The sequence below is a fragment of the Anguilla anguilla genome, chromosome 14, assembly GCF_013347855.1.
Source record: "Anguilla anguilla isolate fAngAng1 chromosome 14, fAngAng1.pri, whole genome shotgun sequence".
NCBI lineage: Eukaryota > Metazoa > Chordata > Actinopteri > Anguilliformes > Anguillidae > Anguilla > Anguilla anguilla.
The window spans coordinates 597,690-616,315 of record NC_049214.1 but is presented as its reverse complement, the minus strand read 5'-3'; the positions used below and the strand labels follow the sequence as shown (position 1 = coordinate 616,315).

General features: G+C 42.5%; 1 protein-coding gene across 2 annotated transcripts; it reads right to left on the bottom strand.

The window, feature by feature from the left end:
- On the bottom strand, nucleotides 1–17,374 carry btc (betacellulin, epidermal growth factor family member). Of its 2 annotated transcripts, none has more exons than XM_035389851.1 (6): nucleotides 17,039–17,374; nucleotides 7,148–7,252; nucleotides 4,187–4,304; nucleotides 2,963–3,109; nucleotides 2,188–2,327; nucleotides 1–386 (listed from the first exon to the last, which is right to left on the bottom strand). In XM_035389851.1, the coding sequence occupies exons 1-5, from the start codon at nucleotides 17,082–17,084 to the stop codon at nucleotides 2,192–2,194; spliced, it is 552 nt and encodes a 183-aa protein (XP_035245742.1). In that variant the 5' UTR covers nucleotides 17,085–17,374; the 3' UTR covers nucleotides 1–386; nucleotides 2,188–2,191. The 2 variants fall into 2 exon arrangements, with proteins under 2 accessions (XP_035245742.1, XP_035245741.1); XM_035389850.1 differs by lacking the exon at nucleotides 17,039–17,374 and adding an exon at nucleotides 11,023–11,550.
- Nucleotides 17,375–18,626: the final 1,252 nt, after the last annotated feature.

Here is an 18,626-nt window from a genome sequence, read left to right as displayed (position 1 = left end):
GGAGCCTCTCTGGAGCCTTGTCTGTGAGCCTTCTCTCTCTGGAGCCTTGTCTGTGAGCCTTCACACTGAGAAATCCACAGTTCAGATCGCCCACACCACCAGGCAAGCGTCGCGGAGTGATGATGTCACTCACCTCTCCAAAGTGCTCTGTGCGAAAGCTAACTGCTGTGAAAAGCAGGTTTAGTTTGTTTTGTTTTTTCAGTCTTTCTGCCGAGTCGTGGGCATGGTGGGGGGGGCGGGGGTTCATGGGGGGTGGGGGTGTGGGGGGTAGCAGGCAGGGGAAGCTCTGTGTACGCAGGGCGATCGAAGCTGACAAAATGGGGTGTTCGGTCATAGGCGGGCCCACGATGATGACCAGCAGTGAGCAGCTCCCATGATGCACCTCACTGAAACACAGAACAAGCAGGCGACGGATGAACCTTTCACTTCAGCAGGAAAGACCACCACTTCATCACCAACCTCTCACACGGATAAGACAAACTAACACTGCTAAACATCTTCTGTTGAACACATTCAAACTGACACTGCTAAATGGACACATTTGGGGCCTGCTTGTAAAGCTGGGTTTAAGGGACACATTTGTTGCCTGCTTGTAAAGCTGGGTTTAATGGACACATTTGGGGCCTGCTTGTAAAGCTCGGTTTAATGGACACATCTGGGGCCTGCTTGTAAAGCTGGGTTTAATGGGCGCATCTGGGGCCTGCTTGTAAAGCTGGGTTTAATGGACACATTTGGGGCCTGCTTGTAAAGCTGGGTTTAATGGACACATCTGGGGCCTGCTTGTAAAGCTCGGTTTAATGGACATATTTGGGGCCTGCTTGTAAAGCTGGGTTTAATGGACACATCTGGGGCCTGCTTGTAAAGCTCGGTTTAATGGACATATTTCGGGCCTGCTTGTACAGCTGGGTATAATGGACACTTTTCGGGCCTGCTTGTAAAGCTCGGTTTAATGGACACATCTGGGGCCTACTTGTACAGCTGGGTTTAATGGACACATCTGGGGCCTACTTGTAAAGCTGGGTTTAATGGACACATCTGGGGTCTGCTTGTAAAGCTCGGTTTAATGGACATATTTGGGGCCTGCTTGTAAAGCTGGGTTTAATGGACACATCTGGGGCCTGTCGGTCAGCTCACAGGTGCCATAACCTCAGCTGACCCTCCTGTACCCTTTGATCTTGATTCGTGGTTTAAGCCGATCGTGCCCAGACTCTGTTTAAATGTCTGTCTGTCTGTGAAGTGGAACCCCGCCCCCCCCCCCCCCCCTCCCCTCAGCCGCATGGTGCCAGGGTCCAGCCAGGCTATATAGGGAGTGGAAACAGGGCTGCAAGCCTGCGGCGCAGAGGCCTAATTTATCTGTGCTGATTTACAGCGGCTTCGCGTGGCTTTGCTGCTCTGTTTCACAAACAGGAGAGAGACGGAGAGATCGCCCAGACCCTCAAACCCCCGCTAACCCGCCTCTGATCAAAGGGAGCTGCAGCATGGGGCCGACCCCGCCCCCCCACCGCCCCCGCCCCCCCCCCGTTACACATCAAAGGGCCGAGCTCTCACAAACTCCAGCGCTCTGATGATGAAACAGGAGGGTCAAAGGTCACATGGTTAAGTCATGCTGTATTAACACAGTATGTACTGTAGGTACCTGATCACACAGTATGTACTGTAGGTACCTGATCACACAGTATGTACTGTACATACCTGATCACACAGTATGTACTGTACATACCTGATCACACAGTATGTACTGTAGGTACCTGATCACACAGTATGTACTGTACATACCTGATCACACAGTATGCACTGTAGGTACCTGATCACACAGTATGTACTGTACATACCTGATCACACAGTATGTACTGTACATACCTGATCACACAGTATGTACTGTACATACCTGATCACACAGTATGTACTGTACATACCTGATCACACAGTATGTACTGTACATACCTGATCACACAGTATGTACTGTAGGTACCTGATCACACAGTATGTACTGTACTTACCTGATCACACAGTATGTACTGTACGTACCTGATCACACAGTATGTACTGTAGGTACCTGATCACACAGTATGTACTGTACATACCTGATCACACAGTATGCACTGTAGGTACCTGATCACACAGTATGTACTGTACATACCTGATCACACAGTATGTACTGTAGGTACCTGATCACATTGTACATACCTGGTCACACCGCGTTTGTTTCTGAAGTTTCAACGGTGGCTGGTAGACTCTCTCTGGCTTCTCTCGTGCTGCTCATCATGTTCAGTTTTTCCTCCATTTTTTCATCCTTTCTTTTCTTCCTTCTGCACAGGTTTTTCCGACTGGAAAAAAAAACAGGCGGCAGTGTTCCAGTAGTGCTCTAACAGTGTTCCAGTAGTGCTTTCACAGTGTTCTAGCAGTGCTTTCACAGTGTTCTAGCAGTGCTTTCACAGTGTTTTAGCAGTGCTTTCACAGTGTTCTAGTAGTGCTTTCACAGTGTTCTAGCAGTGCTTTCACAGTGTTTTAGCAGTGCTTTCACAGTGTTCCAGTAGTGCTCTAACAGTGTTCTAGCAGTGCTTTCACAGTGTTTTAGCAGTGCTTTCACAGTGTTCTAGCAGTGCTCTAATAGTGTTCTAGCAGTGCTTTCACAGTGTTCTAGCAGTGCTTTCACAGTGTTCTAGCAGTGCTTTCACAGTGTTCTAGCAGTGCTCTAATAGTGTTCTAGCAGTGCTTTCACAGTGTTCTAGCAGTGCTTTCACAGTGTTCTAGCAGTGCTTTCACAGTGTTCTAGCAGTGCTTTCACAGTGTTTTAGCAGTGCTTTCACAGTGTTCCAGTAGTGCTTTCACAGTGTTTTAGCAGTGCTTTCACAGTGTTCCAGTAGTGCTCTAACAGTGTTCTAGCAGTGTTTTCACAGTGTTCTAGCAGTGCTTTCACAAAAAAAGTTTCAAATGGCTCAACACTGATTTTTGTACTTACTGCGCACAGATGAAAATGAAGACTATTAAGAATATGAGAAAGACCAGCGTTGCAATCACACAGGCGATGATGATCTGCTTCTGGTCTCCCACTTGTGTGTCAAAATCTATATATTCACATCTGGATCCAGTGTATCCCCTTGGACATCTGCAAAAAAGACAAAAATGTTGGGCAATAACCTCTGGGTACAGTTCAGATCAGATAAGCGTGTCACACACTCACAAGCACGATTCTGCAGTGTAAATCTTTATCAATCTCACATGCATGATCCTGCAGTGTAAATCATGCACACTCACATGCATGATTCTGCAGTGTAAATCATGCACACTCACATGCATGATTCTGCAGTGTAAATCATGCACACTCACATGCATGATCCTGCAGTGTAAATCATGCACACTCGCATGCATGATTATGCAGTGTAAATCTATATCACTCACATGCATGATTCTGCAGTGTAAATCTATATCACACTCACATGTATGATTCTGCAGTGTAAATCTGTATTACACTCACATGCATGATTCTGCAGTGTAAATCTATATCACTCACATGCATGATTCTGCAGTGTAAATCTATATCACACTCACATGCATGATTCTGCAGTGTAAATCTGTAGCACACTCACATGCATGATTCTGCAGTGCAAATATATATCACACTCACATGTATGATTCTACAGTGTAAATCTATATAACACTCACATGCATGATTCTGCAGTGTAAATCTGTAGCACACTCACATGCATGATTCTGCAGTGTAAATCTGTAGCACACTCACATGTATGATTCTGCAGTGTAAATCTATATAACACTCACATGCATGATTCTGCAGTGTAAATCTGTATTACACTCACATGCATGATTCTGCAGTGTAAATCATGCACACACACATGCATGATTCTGCAGTGTAAATCTATATCACTCACATGCATGATTCTGCAGTGTAAATCTATATCACTCACATGCATGATTCTGCAGTGTAAATCTATATCACTCACATGCATGATTCTGCAGTGTAAATCTATATCACTCACATGCATGATTCTGCAGTGTAAATCATGCACACACACATGCATGATTCTGCAGTGTAAATCTGCAGCACACTCACATGTATGATTCTACAGTGTAAATCTATATAACACTCACATACATGATCCTGCAGTGTAAATCTGCAGCACAATCACATGCATGATTCTGCAGTGTAAATCTGCAGCACACTCACATGCAGGAAGGAGTATTCTGTTCCTTGACGAAGCGGCACTTCCCGTGGATGCAGTAGTGTCTGTAATCCTTCGGACACTTTGTGAAGTGACCGCTCCACTTGGCGGTCTCTACTGTTTCTTTCCCAGAAAAAAAACAACAACAGAGTACTATAAGCATAACCTGGTCAGGCTCAGAGTACTATAAGCATAACCTGGTCAGGCTCAGAGTACTATAAGCATAACCTAGTCAGGCTCAGAGTACTATAAGCATAACCTAGTCAGGCTCAGAGTACTATAAGCATAACCTGGTCAGGCTCAGAGTACTATAAGCATAACCTGGTCAGGCTCAGAGTACTATAAGCATAACCTGGTCGGGCTCAGAGTACTATCAGCATAACCTGGTCAGGCTCAGAGTACCATAAGCATAACCTGGTCAGGCTCAGAGTACCATAAGCATAACCTGGTCAGGCTCAGAGTACTATAAGCATAACCTGGTCAGGCTCAGAGTACTATAAGCATAACCTGGTCAGGCTCAGAGTACTATAAGCATAACCTGGTCAGGCTCAGAGTACTATAAGCATAACCTGGTCAGACTCAGAGTTTACAAACTGGTGAGGCTACTGCACTCCTAAGACCATTGAATTTCATGGAAGTATCCTGGGTATTCATATTATATTACAATACTGATTAGTCCTGCAAGAGAAATGCTTAATAAACACATGTAAACAACTGCAACAAATAGTACTGCCATAAGAAATGTTTATTGAAAAGATGAACAAAGTTACCATTCTCTGATGAGACCTGTCATTACAGAAGGTCAACAACTCAGGCAAGTCCTGCATGAGCAAGTCCAAAGGGGCTTTTGTGGGTAAAATGTTCAGTCCCAATTAATTTAATAGCAGTGAAGCCAGCAGGAAGGCTTTTGAAAAGACTGCTACCACATACCACCTCTTATCACACACGTCCTGAAAAACGTGCTTGTCTCTCACATTGAAAAAATCCTCCTCGACTTCCTGCTGGATTTTCCCAAGCCTTCGTCTGGTAAAATGCTACTTTCAGAAAGTAAGAGAGTGATGATAGGCCGGACACTGCTGAGACTCCCACTCTCTGTCTAGACAGAACAGAGTTTGCAAGTTTAAAACTCTGCGGTTGCCCTGGTCGGCACAAGGCAGCCAGAGACGCCTGGCAGGTAGAGAGGAGGCTTCTGGAACTTTCTGTCCTGCTGACCCAGCACTCTGATCACTGGGCCTTTGAGTTTAACAGCCGACGGTCAAAATCCTGCTATTCTCACTCGAGTTAGAGTCATCCAGTGCCTGCTACCAGACTAGCATCAAGACATTGTTTATGTCCCACATAAATAAAAGATATTTTTTTCTCACCACTGCACTTGTGTGTACAAACATTTTTTCATATATTTATTTAAATTTGACAAATATTAATTAGGGGATGTGCACTGCAATAATAATAAATCCACCTCAATACATAACAAAAAAAAAAAAATTCTGTGAGCTCAACAGCCCCTAAAATTTTTGTTTACAGTTTCAAACTTAATTTTTTCTAGAGGTTTGCAACTAGCAGTCTAGCCTCTGTAGTTTAAGTCTTCTGAGAACAGTAGTCTCTGACACATCCACGCCTGCCTCCTGAAGAGTGTTTCTGATCTGTCGGACAGGTCTAGGGGGTTTATCTTCATCATGCTTTCCTGTACTGTCATGAGGCTTAGATGCTGTGAAGCAAGGTGAACCCAAGTGGAAGACTCCAGACGGGGGAAAAGTGAACCAGAAAACTTTCATAAAGAAAAAAAACTAAATAACAAACAGGAAGGAACAGGAGGGACTAACACTGGGACACAGAAGAAAGCCAACAAACACAGGAGAAAATAACCCGGGAGACGCAAAATACAGAAGCAAGAAACAAGGCTGAGGATTCTTAAGGAAGCAACGAAAACCAAGCAAAGAAAGAGCAAACACAGCAAACTTAAATACAGAGCAAAATCAGGTGATACTAATGACTAACGACAAACAGGTGAGCAAAACGAATCAACCAATAAAACAATAATGGAACAAGTAACAAGGGAACAAGCTAAACAACCAGACGCACGTGTGACAGGTAAGGAAGGACACACGGAAGCTAAGCAGGGGAGACATGGGCAGGCCCAGGATGGGAGACCAGCGGTACTCTGGCCTCTGGGTGCCCTGACAGGGACGGGGAAATAAGAAATGTGCTGCATTAAATAGTTCATTAACAGTACTAACCCATTCTGCACATATACTGCATCAGCAATGTAGCAATGTACACTGCCGCTACACCATATCTTGATGGGGTCCTGTAATTATCTGTGTGTGGCAACAGCTACGCTACAGTGAGCATAATTAAAGTATAGTGTGTCAGACCAGTCAAAGACCTCTCCCTCAGTGTCCCTGGTCTAAAGAGAGAGATTCACGGTTGAGGAACTCCAGACGGATTGCCTTTGAAGTCGCAGCCTCGCAGAGAGACGCAGGAGCCTGACCCATCCCCATCGTGCACAGAGAGAGGATCTCCGTTTCCACGGAGACGCTTTACGGCGGTTTAATTTAATATCTGCGAAGGCGCGGAGACCTGGGCCGCGCGAGGCGCTGTAAACAGCAGCTCCACGTCACCGGCAGGCCGCCCTTTAAATGACCCCGAACGCACAAGCATGTGCGCGAGTCATGCAGCGGGGGGGGGGGGGGGGGGGGGGGGGAGAGGATGGCAGTGACTGGCAGCCAGCAAGCGCTAACCCTAACCCTAACACGAGCAAGGAACAGCACTAACACACCTCAACCCTAACCCTAACACAAGCAGGAAACAGCACAAATACACCTCAACCCTAACCCTAACCCTAACACGAGCAGGAAACAGCACAAACACACCTCACTTGGGCACAAATTCCTCTCACCGCTACGCTTCCCTGGACCTCTGGAGCAGTGAAAGATCAAAGGGAGAAACGGGCACCGCCTCCTTACCTGTGCAGTTGCTGCTGTTGCCGTGGGGACCACAGGACACATTTCTGTTGGCTGGCTGCAGTGTCACATTCCAGTCGGCCAAAGAGTGTTTGCATAGGGCTAAAACTACAGCAGCAAAACAAACAAATCTCCAGTCACATACTGCGCAAATATAAGAGCAGTTCCACACACCTGTCTGATTTGTAAGAGAATGGTCAGGGAAAGCAAAGACTGATTTTAAATTCTAGGCCTAATCAAAACTTGTGCTGCTTGGCCTGCAGTTCCACTGCACAGCCAGGGTGAATCTGGCCAAACAGTCTGGATTATTACACATTTCATTTCCTGCAACAAAAATGGCAACGCAAGGAAAGGTCAGAAATCAGCTGCATGTGAACTCATTGATGAAATTGAAAGACTCACAGCAACAACCTTTGGATCCGGCAAACTGCATGCTTTCCCCCAGTGGATTCCCATTAAAAGGGCACTTAAGGGTGGCCCTGAGATATCTCTAATGCAGCACAGCCAGAGCATGCTGGGTAAGGGCAGGACTTCACAGGCAGACACAAGCACATTAAAATGCCCAGTGTTAATTTAACACTGACAGAGCACATATCAGACAGACTGGGACCATATGTACTCTGTAAGATTTCATTTACACATTGAACACTTCACTGTGAAGGGACATTTTCCTGAAAAGCTGGAATTGAAGTTCCAAATAGAAATACAGGTTAAATAACTCAAATTGAGCAAAATAATTTTAATTGTGTTTTGGAGAGCTCTACAAGCTCATGACAAATGATTGTGCAAAGCATTTCCCCAGATGCAAACGAACGAAAGGAACAAAGTAAAGTCAAGTCTGGGCTTGAACACCCTGAGGACCTTTGCTTCTACTAAAACCCATCAAGCTGTTCAGCACATTAACCCCTGAGTTCTCTTATGTATTAACCCCTGAATTCTCTTATGTATTAACCCCTGAATTCTCTTATGTATTAACCCCTGAATTCTCTTAATCAATTAACCCCTGAATTCTCTTATGTATTAACCCCTGAATTCTCTTAATCAATTAACCCCTGAGTTCTCTTATGTATTAACCCCTGAATTCTCTTATGTATTAACCCCCGAATTCTCTTAATCAATTAACCCGAGTTCTCTTATGTATTAACCCCTGAATTCTCTTAATCAATTAACCCCTGAGTTCTCTTATGTATTAACCCCTGAATTATCTTATGTATTAACCCCTGAATTCTCTTAATCAATTAACCCCTGAGTTCTCTTATGTATTAACCCCTGAATTCTCTTAATCAATTAACCCCTGAGTTCTCTTTATGTATTAACCCCTGAATTCTCTTAATCAATTAACCCCTGAGTTCTGTTTATCTATTAACCCCTGAATTCTCTTATGTATTAACCCCTGAATTCTCTTAATCAATTAACCCCTGAGTTCTCTTATGTATTAACCCCTGAATTCCCTTTTTTATTAACCCCTGAGTTCTCTTTATGTATTAACCCCCGAGTTCTCTTTATTTATTAACCCGAGTTCTCTTTATGTATTAACCCCTGAATTCTCTTAATCAATTAACCCCTGAGTTTTGTTTATCTATTAACCCCTGAGATCTGTTATCAATTAACCCGTGATTTCTCTTTATTCATTAGCACCTGGGAAATCAATGTATTTCACATGTCCGATAAGTGAGGTGTTTTAACGGCTGATGCACTTGTGGTTGGTATTCAGAGTGCTGGACATTAAACGAGGGTGTTGGCTATTAAAATTTACACAAATTCATACAAAAATTATACAAATTTCACATAGTCCCCACTTTGCCTAACAATATATGTATAATTATTCAATATTCATTTATTTACCACTGTTAGATTACATTCAATGATGGAAGTGTCATCCATGTTTGCAAAAAAGATGTTATATAAAAATCCACTACAATGAATGCATGGGGGGATAAATGAAACAAGATCTCCATGCAGTAGGTGATTGATATTTATTATTTTGAATTTTTCAAATATTTTTCATCTTTACCTTATTAAATTCTAAGAAATCAAAATTTAAAGTGTATTTACGTTTTGTTTTGTTTTTTGGTCACTTTTTAATTTCATACCTGAAAAAATTTAGTTATTTTTTTGCAACAAAAAAAAAGCGATCTTATACATGAGTAACTCCACGTGTGACAAATAATTCCAACGTATAATTTTCCATCACTTATTTCTGCCCAGGCTTTCCGGTCTTGCTCACAGTTCTCAAACAGCTTTAAGATGATAATGACACCTTTTAAAGGCCTTCGGTCCCCCTTCCTGAGAATATAGAGAAGTACTTATAGTCTGTCTGTGGAATGTGTGAGAAGAACCCTTACCCTTGTAGAGAGGACCGTTATGTCCTCATAGAACAGGGGTATTCAGTCTTTTCTGATCCAGGGGACCCCCACCCAGACTCAAAGGCATCCAGGGGACCCCCATCATGAGTTAAAATGCTTCTATTTTATATTTTGATACAAATATAAAAATTTTAATATATTTTAACAAATATTTTCTCAGATCTGTTTTAAAGTCTTTGCATATGAAGTCTGGCCAGGGACCCCTTTCTGTATCGTCAATGACCCCCTGGGGTCAGCAAACCCCCTGTTAAAAACACAGGTTATAGAATGACAGGCTAATTCAGAAAAGTATATTAACAGAACCACCAATTATTTATACTCAATACTTCTCGCCCTAGCAAACTCAGGTGTGGACAAAGAGGATTATTGTTATATGCTTTTCTGGATTCCAATCCACTTTATGCTCTTAGTTAAAAAATAAAAATAAAAAACTTCTCACGCTCTAAATTATTTCATAATTTGCATGATCTGACACTTATGCCAGATTTACTTTACAGACTCATTAATGGCAGCTGAAGACTGTTTTGTGGGTCCATAAATGGCACGCGCCACTGTGGTCTAAGACTGAAAGTGCTTTGATGTACTACACAGATAATTAACTTTATTAAGTAACGCAGACGATGTGGAGACAGTGATGAAAACGGACCGCGAGAAACGCACCCGCCAACCCACGTCTTTATCAATTTAAATACTGTACACTGTCCCGGTGAGGGGTGTAGCGCGCATATAAGAAGGCCTTCACGTGGCTCCAGTCCCCAGCCGTCTGAGCGTTACTGCGCAAATGAGACACTGACGCGCTAACTGACACTGACAGGCACGATGGATGCCTATAGGACCAAGTCAACGCTATTAAGGGCAAATACATCATTAGAATTTAGTACCCCACATACAGATAGCTCAGTCAAAAGGTGATATTTGAGCAGTACATACTTTAACCCGCCGGTGTCTGCATACCCCGGTTCGTTAATATGGCCTCTTATTTAAAAAATAAAAAAACTATAGAATAACGATTAAATTTCACATAACACCAGCTGTGTGTAATAGCATTATCAAGAGGCAAAAGGAAGAAATTAAAATGGATCTATTGGTGGAATAAGGCAAATCACTCAATCAATAAGGATAATATTTTCTAAATATATCATGGCATTTATTCATTGTCTTAGGGCGTTTAAAAGCAAATAATTTGCATAAAAACAAATGTGAGAGGCCTACAGGCTACCTTCAAAATGCTTATCTTATTTAACAGTACGCTACGTCATAACAGAAACTGTAGTGTACTGTAGTGTACAGCTACTGTAATAATGTAATTCGCGACACTACGGTGAGTACACGCCAGGTTGCAGCCCTGTTAAAACTGAATATACGCGAGTCTGCTGAGCCGAGTCTTTTGAACTGGCGTCGAAAAGTTTCTTTGAAGTATCTCTTCCTATTTAGAGGTCGACTCGTATATAAATTATCCTACGGTTCGTAGCTTCTCTCGCAGTATTAAATTATTAAATTGGTGGATCTTACCTGTAAAGATCGCGATCATTCGGCAAATGTACGCCTTTTCCATCGCGGGTCCCATTCGGGGTTATTTTTGTATCTTATCGGTGGACTTACAGTTTCCAACTACCGCTTGTTCTTTTGCTTTCTGAATTGATGTAGGATATTGTCAGATTTAAAATCCGCTCCCCGCATACTTAAAACCGTTCCAAAGCGGCATGGATAGATTTCCCGTAGGCTGTTGCTTTATCCACACCGAGGGAAATTATTCAAACAGCTTGATTAGGCTCTTTTAGAGCGCAGTTAAGTTTCCTACGCAACTCGCAGAAAATAAACTTCTCAGTGTCGTCTTCATCCCACACAACTAACCTGTAAACTGATATCTACCGACTGTCAGGAACGCTGCCCTCCTTTGGCTAAAAAGGGTGGTGACTGTCAAACCTGAATCACTCGCCTTGAATGAACGTTATCACATTCCCCGGCTCTGAATGGCGAGGCTCATTACGATAATTTATCTCCGTGAATGGCTTCGCTCAGGTGGTTTGGGTAATTCCCCGAACTTTATGAGCGCTTCGTGCTTAAGCTAAGGTCTAAGGCTACATTCATAGGACAATGTGTGCGTATGGAGCCCTCTACGGACGGCTTGCTCTGCGGTGACCTTATACATGTGTAATGCTGCTGCTCGTAACTGCTTACCACTCCCCTCCGGCAGGAGGCTGCAGGACCAAAACCTCACGACACAAGAACAGTTTCTTCCCGACTGCAGCTGGCCTCATCAACAAGGCCCAGGACCCCCACTGACACTCTGTTATCCTGACCCCCACGGACACCAAATAGACTTGGTACTTATTCTTATAACACTTTTCCCCTTGCACTATGTTTATCCTTGCACTATGTTTATTGTTTATTTTATTTTATTTATGTTTATTGTTATGCATCATCAGACCAAAGCAAATTCCTTGTACGTGAAAACATACTTGGCAAAAAACCTGTTTGATTCTGATTCTGATTATGTGGGTTATAGCTAGAAAAAAACACACATGCAAATGACAGTTGCAATAAAAGCGAGGTGTATAAAAATCACACGTTGTCGGCATTACACCGAGTGGCTGTAAATCACGCAATATATCAAAGGAAGTGTCAGGTATGGTAGCTATTTTAAAAAATCAAAACAAAATCCTACTTATAAAATGACTGTAAAAGCCCTGAAGAGATACACACTCAATTATAATTTTAACGACACATTGAACTTCTGTAGAACTTAAATTAATGTAAAACGTTTACAGTTTTTTTTTAAATATTATTATTTATTTAAATACTTCTCTCCTTCTTATCTAGTAAAATGACACATACCGATACAACAGAAGACTTGTGTAGCTTACAATTTGTTATTCAATAATAGCAATTTGAGAGGGGGCTATTTCAAGGAGCGGTTCAGGTTAAATTACCTGAACAAAACCAGGGTCACAGTTCCCTCTGGGATTTAGGAGAAGGGATACGCAGAGCACTCGCGGCATAACTGACCCAAGCAGGTGTTGTAGTTCTGCGTGAGGACGGCGATTTTCTTCGACGCTATTTTATAATGAAGTTCAGATCAATGACAAGAGCGGTGACAAGTGTGAAGGAAGACCGTCCTGTCATGTAACCAGGGGAAAAGCTTTAGAAACTGCTTTAAAGACACAGCTATCACATTAAGGAAGCCATTATAATAGATCTCTGGGGTGAATGTAGATTTACTGTCACATTGTAACAAGTCTAATATCTGCTGAAATTATTTTATAAAAGAATACTATAGCCAATAGTTGCTATAACCATTTGTATACTATTCTCACCACGTCTGCTTTCATTATTATCGAATGGATTTATTATGCACGGGAGTATTATGAATTATTATGCAGTGGAGTATCATGCGTTATTAAACAGAAAAATGTATCGTCATGTAGTGACTCTTTGTGCGGCTTGCAGAGCATCTGTCAGTAGGCCACTCCTTACAAAGGTCACCACCACAACCGCGTACTCCTCAGCTGTGGTCCGAGCTGGATTACGCTGTTTAACTTACCGCAAGGCGCATCGTATGTCAATGGGGAACAGGTGGCCAGGAGCAGGCAACATTACAAACGCACACAGGCATGCGCACGTGCATTTCACACGTAATACACGGTGCTTGCCTCTGTTTCATGGTTTTCTCTACTGCATCCTGCTGCAACGCCATTACTATTTTGACTGTTGTTTGTAGATAGTAAGTGAAATCCTACAAACAACAGCATTGACTCTACAGGTATACTACAAACAACAGCATTGACTCTGCAGGTGTACTAAAAACAACAGCATTAAAGCTACATGTGTACTACAAACAACAGCATTGAATCTACAGGTGTACTAAAAACAACAGCATTAAATCTACAGGTGTACTACACACAACACCATTGAATCTACAGGTGTACTACAAACAACAGCATTGAATCTACAGGTGTACCTCAAACAACAGCACTGAATCTACAGGTGTACTAAAAACAACAGCATTGGATTTACAGGTGTACTAAAACCAACAGCATTGAATCTACAGGTGTACTAAAAACAATAACATTGACTTTACAGGTATACTACAAACAACAGCATTGACTCTACAGGTACCTGCTGTCTCCAGCATGACGTGCTGCATGCAGGATGAATTTGATGGCTCTATTCTACCTGTGTGAGGATTATTATTTATTTATTCATTCATTTTTTTAGAAGCAAGAAAAATGTTCAGTTAAAATTTTTTTATATTTGATGGTGTGAATATGGCATTTGGGAATAAGAGCCCATTGTGCACAGTACGGTCTGGTCTTGCATCCATTAAAGCAGCCTGCATTAGGCTGTAAGAAGGACAGGTAAGAAGGACAGGTACATGCACTTCTCATTCTATAACGGTGGACACCACTTCAGCTGATCTGATAATGAGGCCATTTTTAACCGCCTGTATGAGTTTATACAGACAAACCTCATATAAACTCATACAGGCAGTTAAAACTGGCCATATTCACACCATCAAATATACATTTTTTTTAACTGAACATTTTTCTTGCTTCTATAAAAATAAATGACTCATCTACAACCTTCCCAAATTCTCCCACGTCACTCCTCTGCTGCGATCACTCCACTGGCTACCGGTTGCTGCCAGGATCCGGTTTAAAGCACTGACCCTTGCCTACACTGCTGCCAACAGGACAGCCCCCATCTACTTGCAGGACATGACTCTATTCTATGTGCCTGCTCGATCACTCCACTCTGCGGCAGCAGGGCGCCTTGTAACCCCTCCCACCCGCCCAAAGGGATCACAGAGCTTCTCCACCCTAGCTCCCCAGTGGTGGAACGAACTCCCTGTCCCTCTCCGAACCTCCCCCTCACTACCCATCTTCCGCCATGGCCTGAAGACTCATCTCTTCAGACTATACCTAGACTAACCACCACCACGCTGTATATTTCACTCTAAATCCCCCCCCCCCCCCCCCCCTTTTTCATGACACTTGTTACATGTTGCCCCATCCCAGCACTTTTTGGTAATTTGTATTTGTTCTAATACTGTAGCTTATTCTTCTCCCTAGTTGGCTTTGCAGAGGTTAGGTCTGAATAGTGTTCACTGTGTGAACTAAACTGTGTTCTTGACTTGAAATAGCTGTACAAAATACGTATTGTACCTTACTGAACCTGTGTTTAGCAGTTGTCTATGACCATGAAATGCACTTTTTGTACGTCGCTTTGGATAAAAGCGTCTTCCAAATAAATGTAATGTAATGTAATGTACGAACCCCAGTTCAGTCGCAGAGGATACTTTTATTGACTTTGTGAGAAAAAGTCATTCAGCTGTGAAGGGCAATGTGAAATGGTGCCAACTTCCTGATCAGGTGATAACACCTCAGGGTTGTGACATTAACAGGGTTATATTTCCACAGAACCTGACTTTGTGGAAAGGAAAGTTTTTGTGCTTTACAGTAATACAGACGCTCAGCAATGAAGACAGGCGTGTGACCATACAATACATTTCTGCACAGTACTCCAGCGTGTGCTCTGTGAAGTTTCAGAATTTATAATACATTAAAATAAATTATCAATTCCTGTGGTTTGCCTTTATCAGCATATCTACTGATGCTGGATTAATGCTGGTTAAAAAATATGCTGCTACAATAAAGGATTATTAAACACTTTCCTTCACACATGTATGAAGTTTCAGGTAAGTTGAATTTTCTATATTTTTACAGCTGCTCTTCCTGAAACTGTATAAGCACACTCCCTTCAAGAGCACCTTGTCTCACGTTACCTGAAGTTTAGCTGGACATACCTTTGGCAGCACGCTGCTTCTCCTCCTGCTGAGACCAACTGAGGAATTCAATCTCAAGTCACAGCCGCTAGAGGGTGCCATTACCCCCCCACAAATTAACATCTAGGCCTCACCTCCTAACCTGAGCAGCAGGCCTCACCTGCACACCTGAATGGAAACTGGCCCCTCCCACTCTCATGTAATTCCCAAAACTACAGCCAGGTGGGGTAGGCAAGTAAACATGGCTGGACCTTAAACATGTAGGCCTACATCCAGACCCAGAGAAATAAAACTAAACCTAGACCAACAAATGAAAACTTATAGGATGGCTCGAAGTCAAACACTCTGTGTCTTTTGCCTGTTATTTAAGCTTTACTGCACTTTTATCATGATGTATGTCAACTATATGACCTCTAAGGTTTTGATAGCCCTAAACAAGTATGCTGTGGCCCAAAACTGTAAAAAAAAATAAAATAAAATAAATTATAATAAATTAAAAATAATCTTCAATTGTGTGGCCCAGGGATGGTTGTCTCCCTAAATGGCTGTTAGAGTGTGTATGCCAGTGGCCTTCTCTGCTTGCTGGGTCTCCCAACTGAAGTTCTCAGACCAGCGTTCTACCAACGCGTTGTTTTACCCCCTTTCTTCTTCTCGGCCAGTATCTGTAACCTCAGACTTTCTGCCGTTTCATACGACCACCTTCTGGTATTTCTCCTCATAAATCGTGTACCCTGCGCTCTCCCCGTCACAATCTTCTTATTAGTTCATATTACACGGTCACACACCGTAAAATATTATTTTCCGTGTACGTTTCATGGCCAGTAAAAAATGAATCTCTAACCGAGTCATTCTTGTATATATATATATATTTTTTTTTTTTTTTTTTAATATGTTTGCAGCAACAATCGTAATATATACAAACTAAAAAATGTTAGGATCCGTTTTTCTGAAGTAATGTTTATGCTTGCAGTTTTTGCGGTGTTAAAATGTAAGCTTAAGGTAATTGGTTTCCGTTCCGTGACGGGACCGTCTGTAGGAGGGAAAAAATGATACAAGAAGCAACGGGGAATGCAGTTGCTGTAACTGTACGCAGGAGGGCAGTGTTGATCTACCACAGCTATGAAGACGTTTGTCAAGGCTGTTTACAAACTTTATTTTATTTTAAACCGGATGGTAGAAGCGTCTGGTGAGATGGTATTGGCAATACAGGAACATAGATATTTATTCGGTCCACAGTAGCCAAGAGGGGTGCAGGCCTGGTGATTCAGTTAAAATAAATACTGGCCAATAACCAAGGGTGCCGTTAAAATTACATTTGGGGTCACAACAGGACCAACCGGGTAGGTCTTATTGCATATTTTCTAAGGCAAAGAGGACTCTAGTAGTATCAGGGAGGCTAGAAACAAAAGAAAATATTTGAATATAAGAAAACGTACATACACACAAAGTGCCATCCAAAATTAGCGCACCCTCAATTAATATGAATAACAATACGGGATAAAATTCACTTTGTATGTCAAATGTTTTCTACTCTGTAAGAGTCGATTTAACACTGAACATTTTGTCATATAGGCTTAGTAACATGAGAAAACTAACTATAATATTGCTACGATGCCATTGCTCAAAGTAAAAAAAATCTTTAAACAAAAATTACTTTAATTCCGAGACAGACACAGGTTGTGTCGCAATTATTAGCACTATGTCTGTCTGTGGAGGTGGGAGAAAACATCGCGAGGTCTGAACCTGTTCCTCCGTGCAGAATCTCTCCAGATGCGTCATAGTCCTTCATCTTCGCCTGGGGGCTGTCCTCTTCAGCTCACCTCTCAGTGTTTTGTTCTTTTTTTCTTCTTCTTCTTTTTGGCACCCAACCTGCGCCCGCACGCATCCAATTCAAATTCTAATTTGGAATGTTCAATGTGCTCAAACGTGAATGCACGAACCCAACTGCCAGTTCGGCACAGCGCAGACACTGTTCTCCTCCGAAGTGTCACCCGCTGCTTGTTAACACATCGTACTCTAATGCCAAGCTCGCCCTTTTCAAATACGACTTTGGCATGCAGTCCACGGGTGCCCGATCGACCGCCGGGGATTGCGATGGACTCAGTGCCCTAGCTCACAGAACCCCCTCATAGGGTGACGGAACTGCCGGGGCGTCGGCACCGACACAGTTCGGATTTGATCCGAGGAGTGAGCGCGGTGCCTTAAGCAAAAGAGCCAACCAGCAGCGCCCTCTCACAGTGTCTACAGTGGCGTCTAGGTCCGGGGATTGGGATGGTCATTGCCTTCTTGATTCTGTGGTTAATTAACCTTTTTTGTGAACACACGCGCAAGTAGGCTATGCTAGGGTGAATTGTGTCTTGTACGGCTGTGTGCCATTTAAAGGCTAGGCCTATCTAGGCGTGAGTAGTAAATTGAGCTGCACTGTAAAATGTCCGGTGTTAATTCAACTCTTACAGTGTAGGCCTACATATAAGTCCAGTTGGGATCTTATGCATTACATTTAACTAGCAGACTGGTACTCTGTAATAACTTTTTAACAATGACATTTTTCTGTGTACTGAAAACGTTGAAATTCTAATGCCAAATGTTAGTAGCTAAGCATGACCACCAAACCGTATGTGCTATATTAGGCAATTTTGTAACCCATAATGTTTACTACAAGCAAAAACAGTTTCAGGTTCCTGGATGATGTGGCACTGGCAGCATGCACGTGCTAGAAAAAAACATTGTTTTTGGAGGACTGGCGAACATTTAGGGGTGTGACCGCCGTACCATACAAGATATGTAACATTTTCATAGCGCTTTAAATAAGTTCTAATAGATTACGCGCATGTAAAGCCTGAAGATCCTATTAACTGAACTTGGCGAGACAAATAAAAGAGTATTGGCAATAGGCTTCTGGGTTTGGAAGCATAAATGTGTATTTGTGCAAATTGTTTGGAATAAGTGGCCCTGTGGTAGCCGTAACGAGGTTAAGCGAAACAGATCTGCATTTGCCTTGGGCAGAGATTAGAGCACTTGTGGGTTAAAGAGAGTGTTTGAAACAATGCTTCCATCGCAGCACGAACGTTTTACTGGAAAACAAAGTAAAAATCCAGAAATAGTATTAATAGCTAAGTTCATTTGTCTCGTAAACCATGCTTGCAAACGGTACTTGTAAAATATATTGTCGTTGAAGTCAGAATTTCCTTGGAAGTCTGTGCCGAGGGGTGGATAGCATTTGGGGTCGCGCGATATCGAAACTCGGTAAAATGTGTTAATTCAACTATAACAATGTTAATTCTACTTTAAACAGTTGAGATTTGGTCCCAATTTCCAGAGTGAAACCAAA

Coding starts and splice junctions, on each gene's coding strand:
- btc (XM_035389850.1), bottom strand. CDS start 11,077: ATGGGACCCGCGATGGAAAAGGCGTACATTTGCCGAATGATCGCGATC. Junction 7,253..11,022: donor AATGATCGCGATCTTTACAG/GTAAGATCCACC, acceptor TTGCTGCTGTAG/TTTTAGCCCTATGCAAACAC. Junction 3,110..4,186: donor CAGAATACTCCTTCCTGCAT/GTGAGTGTGCTG, acceptor TCTTTTTTGCAG/ATGTCCAAGGGGATACACTG.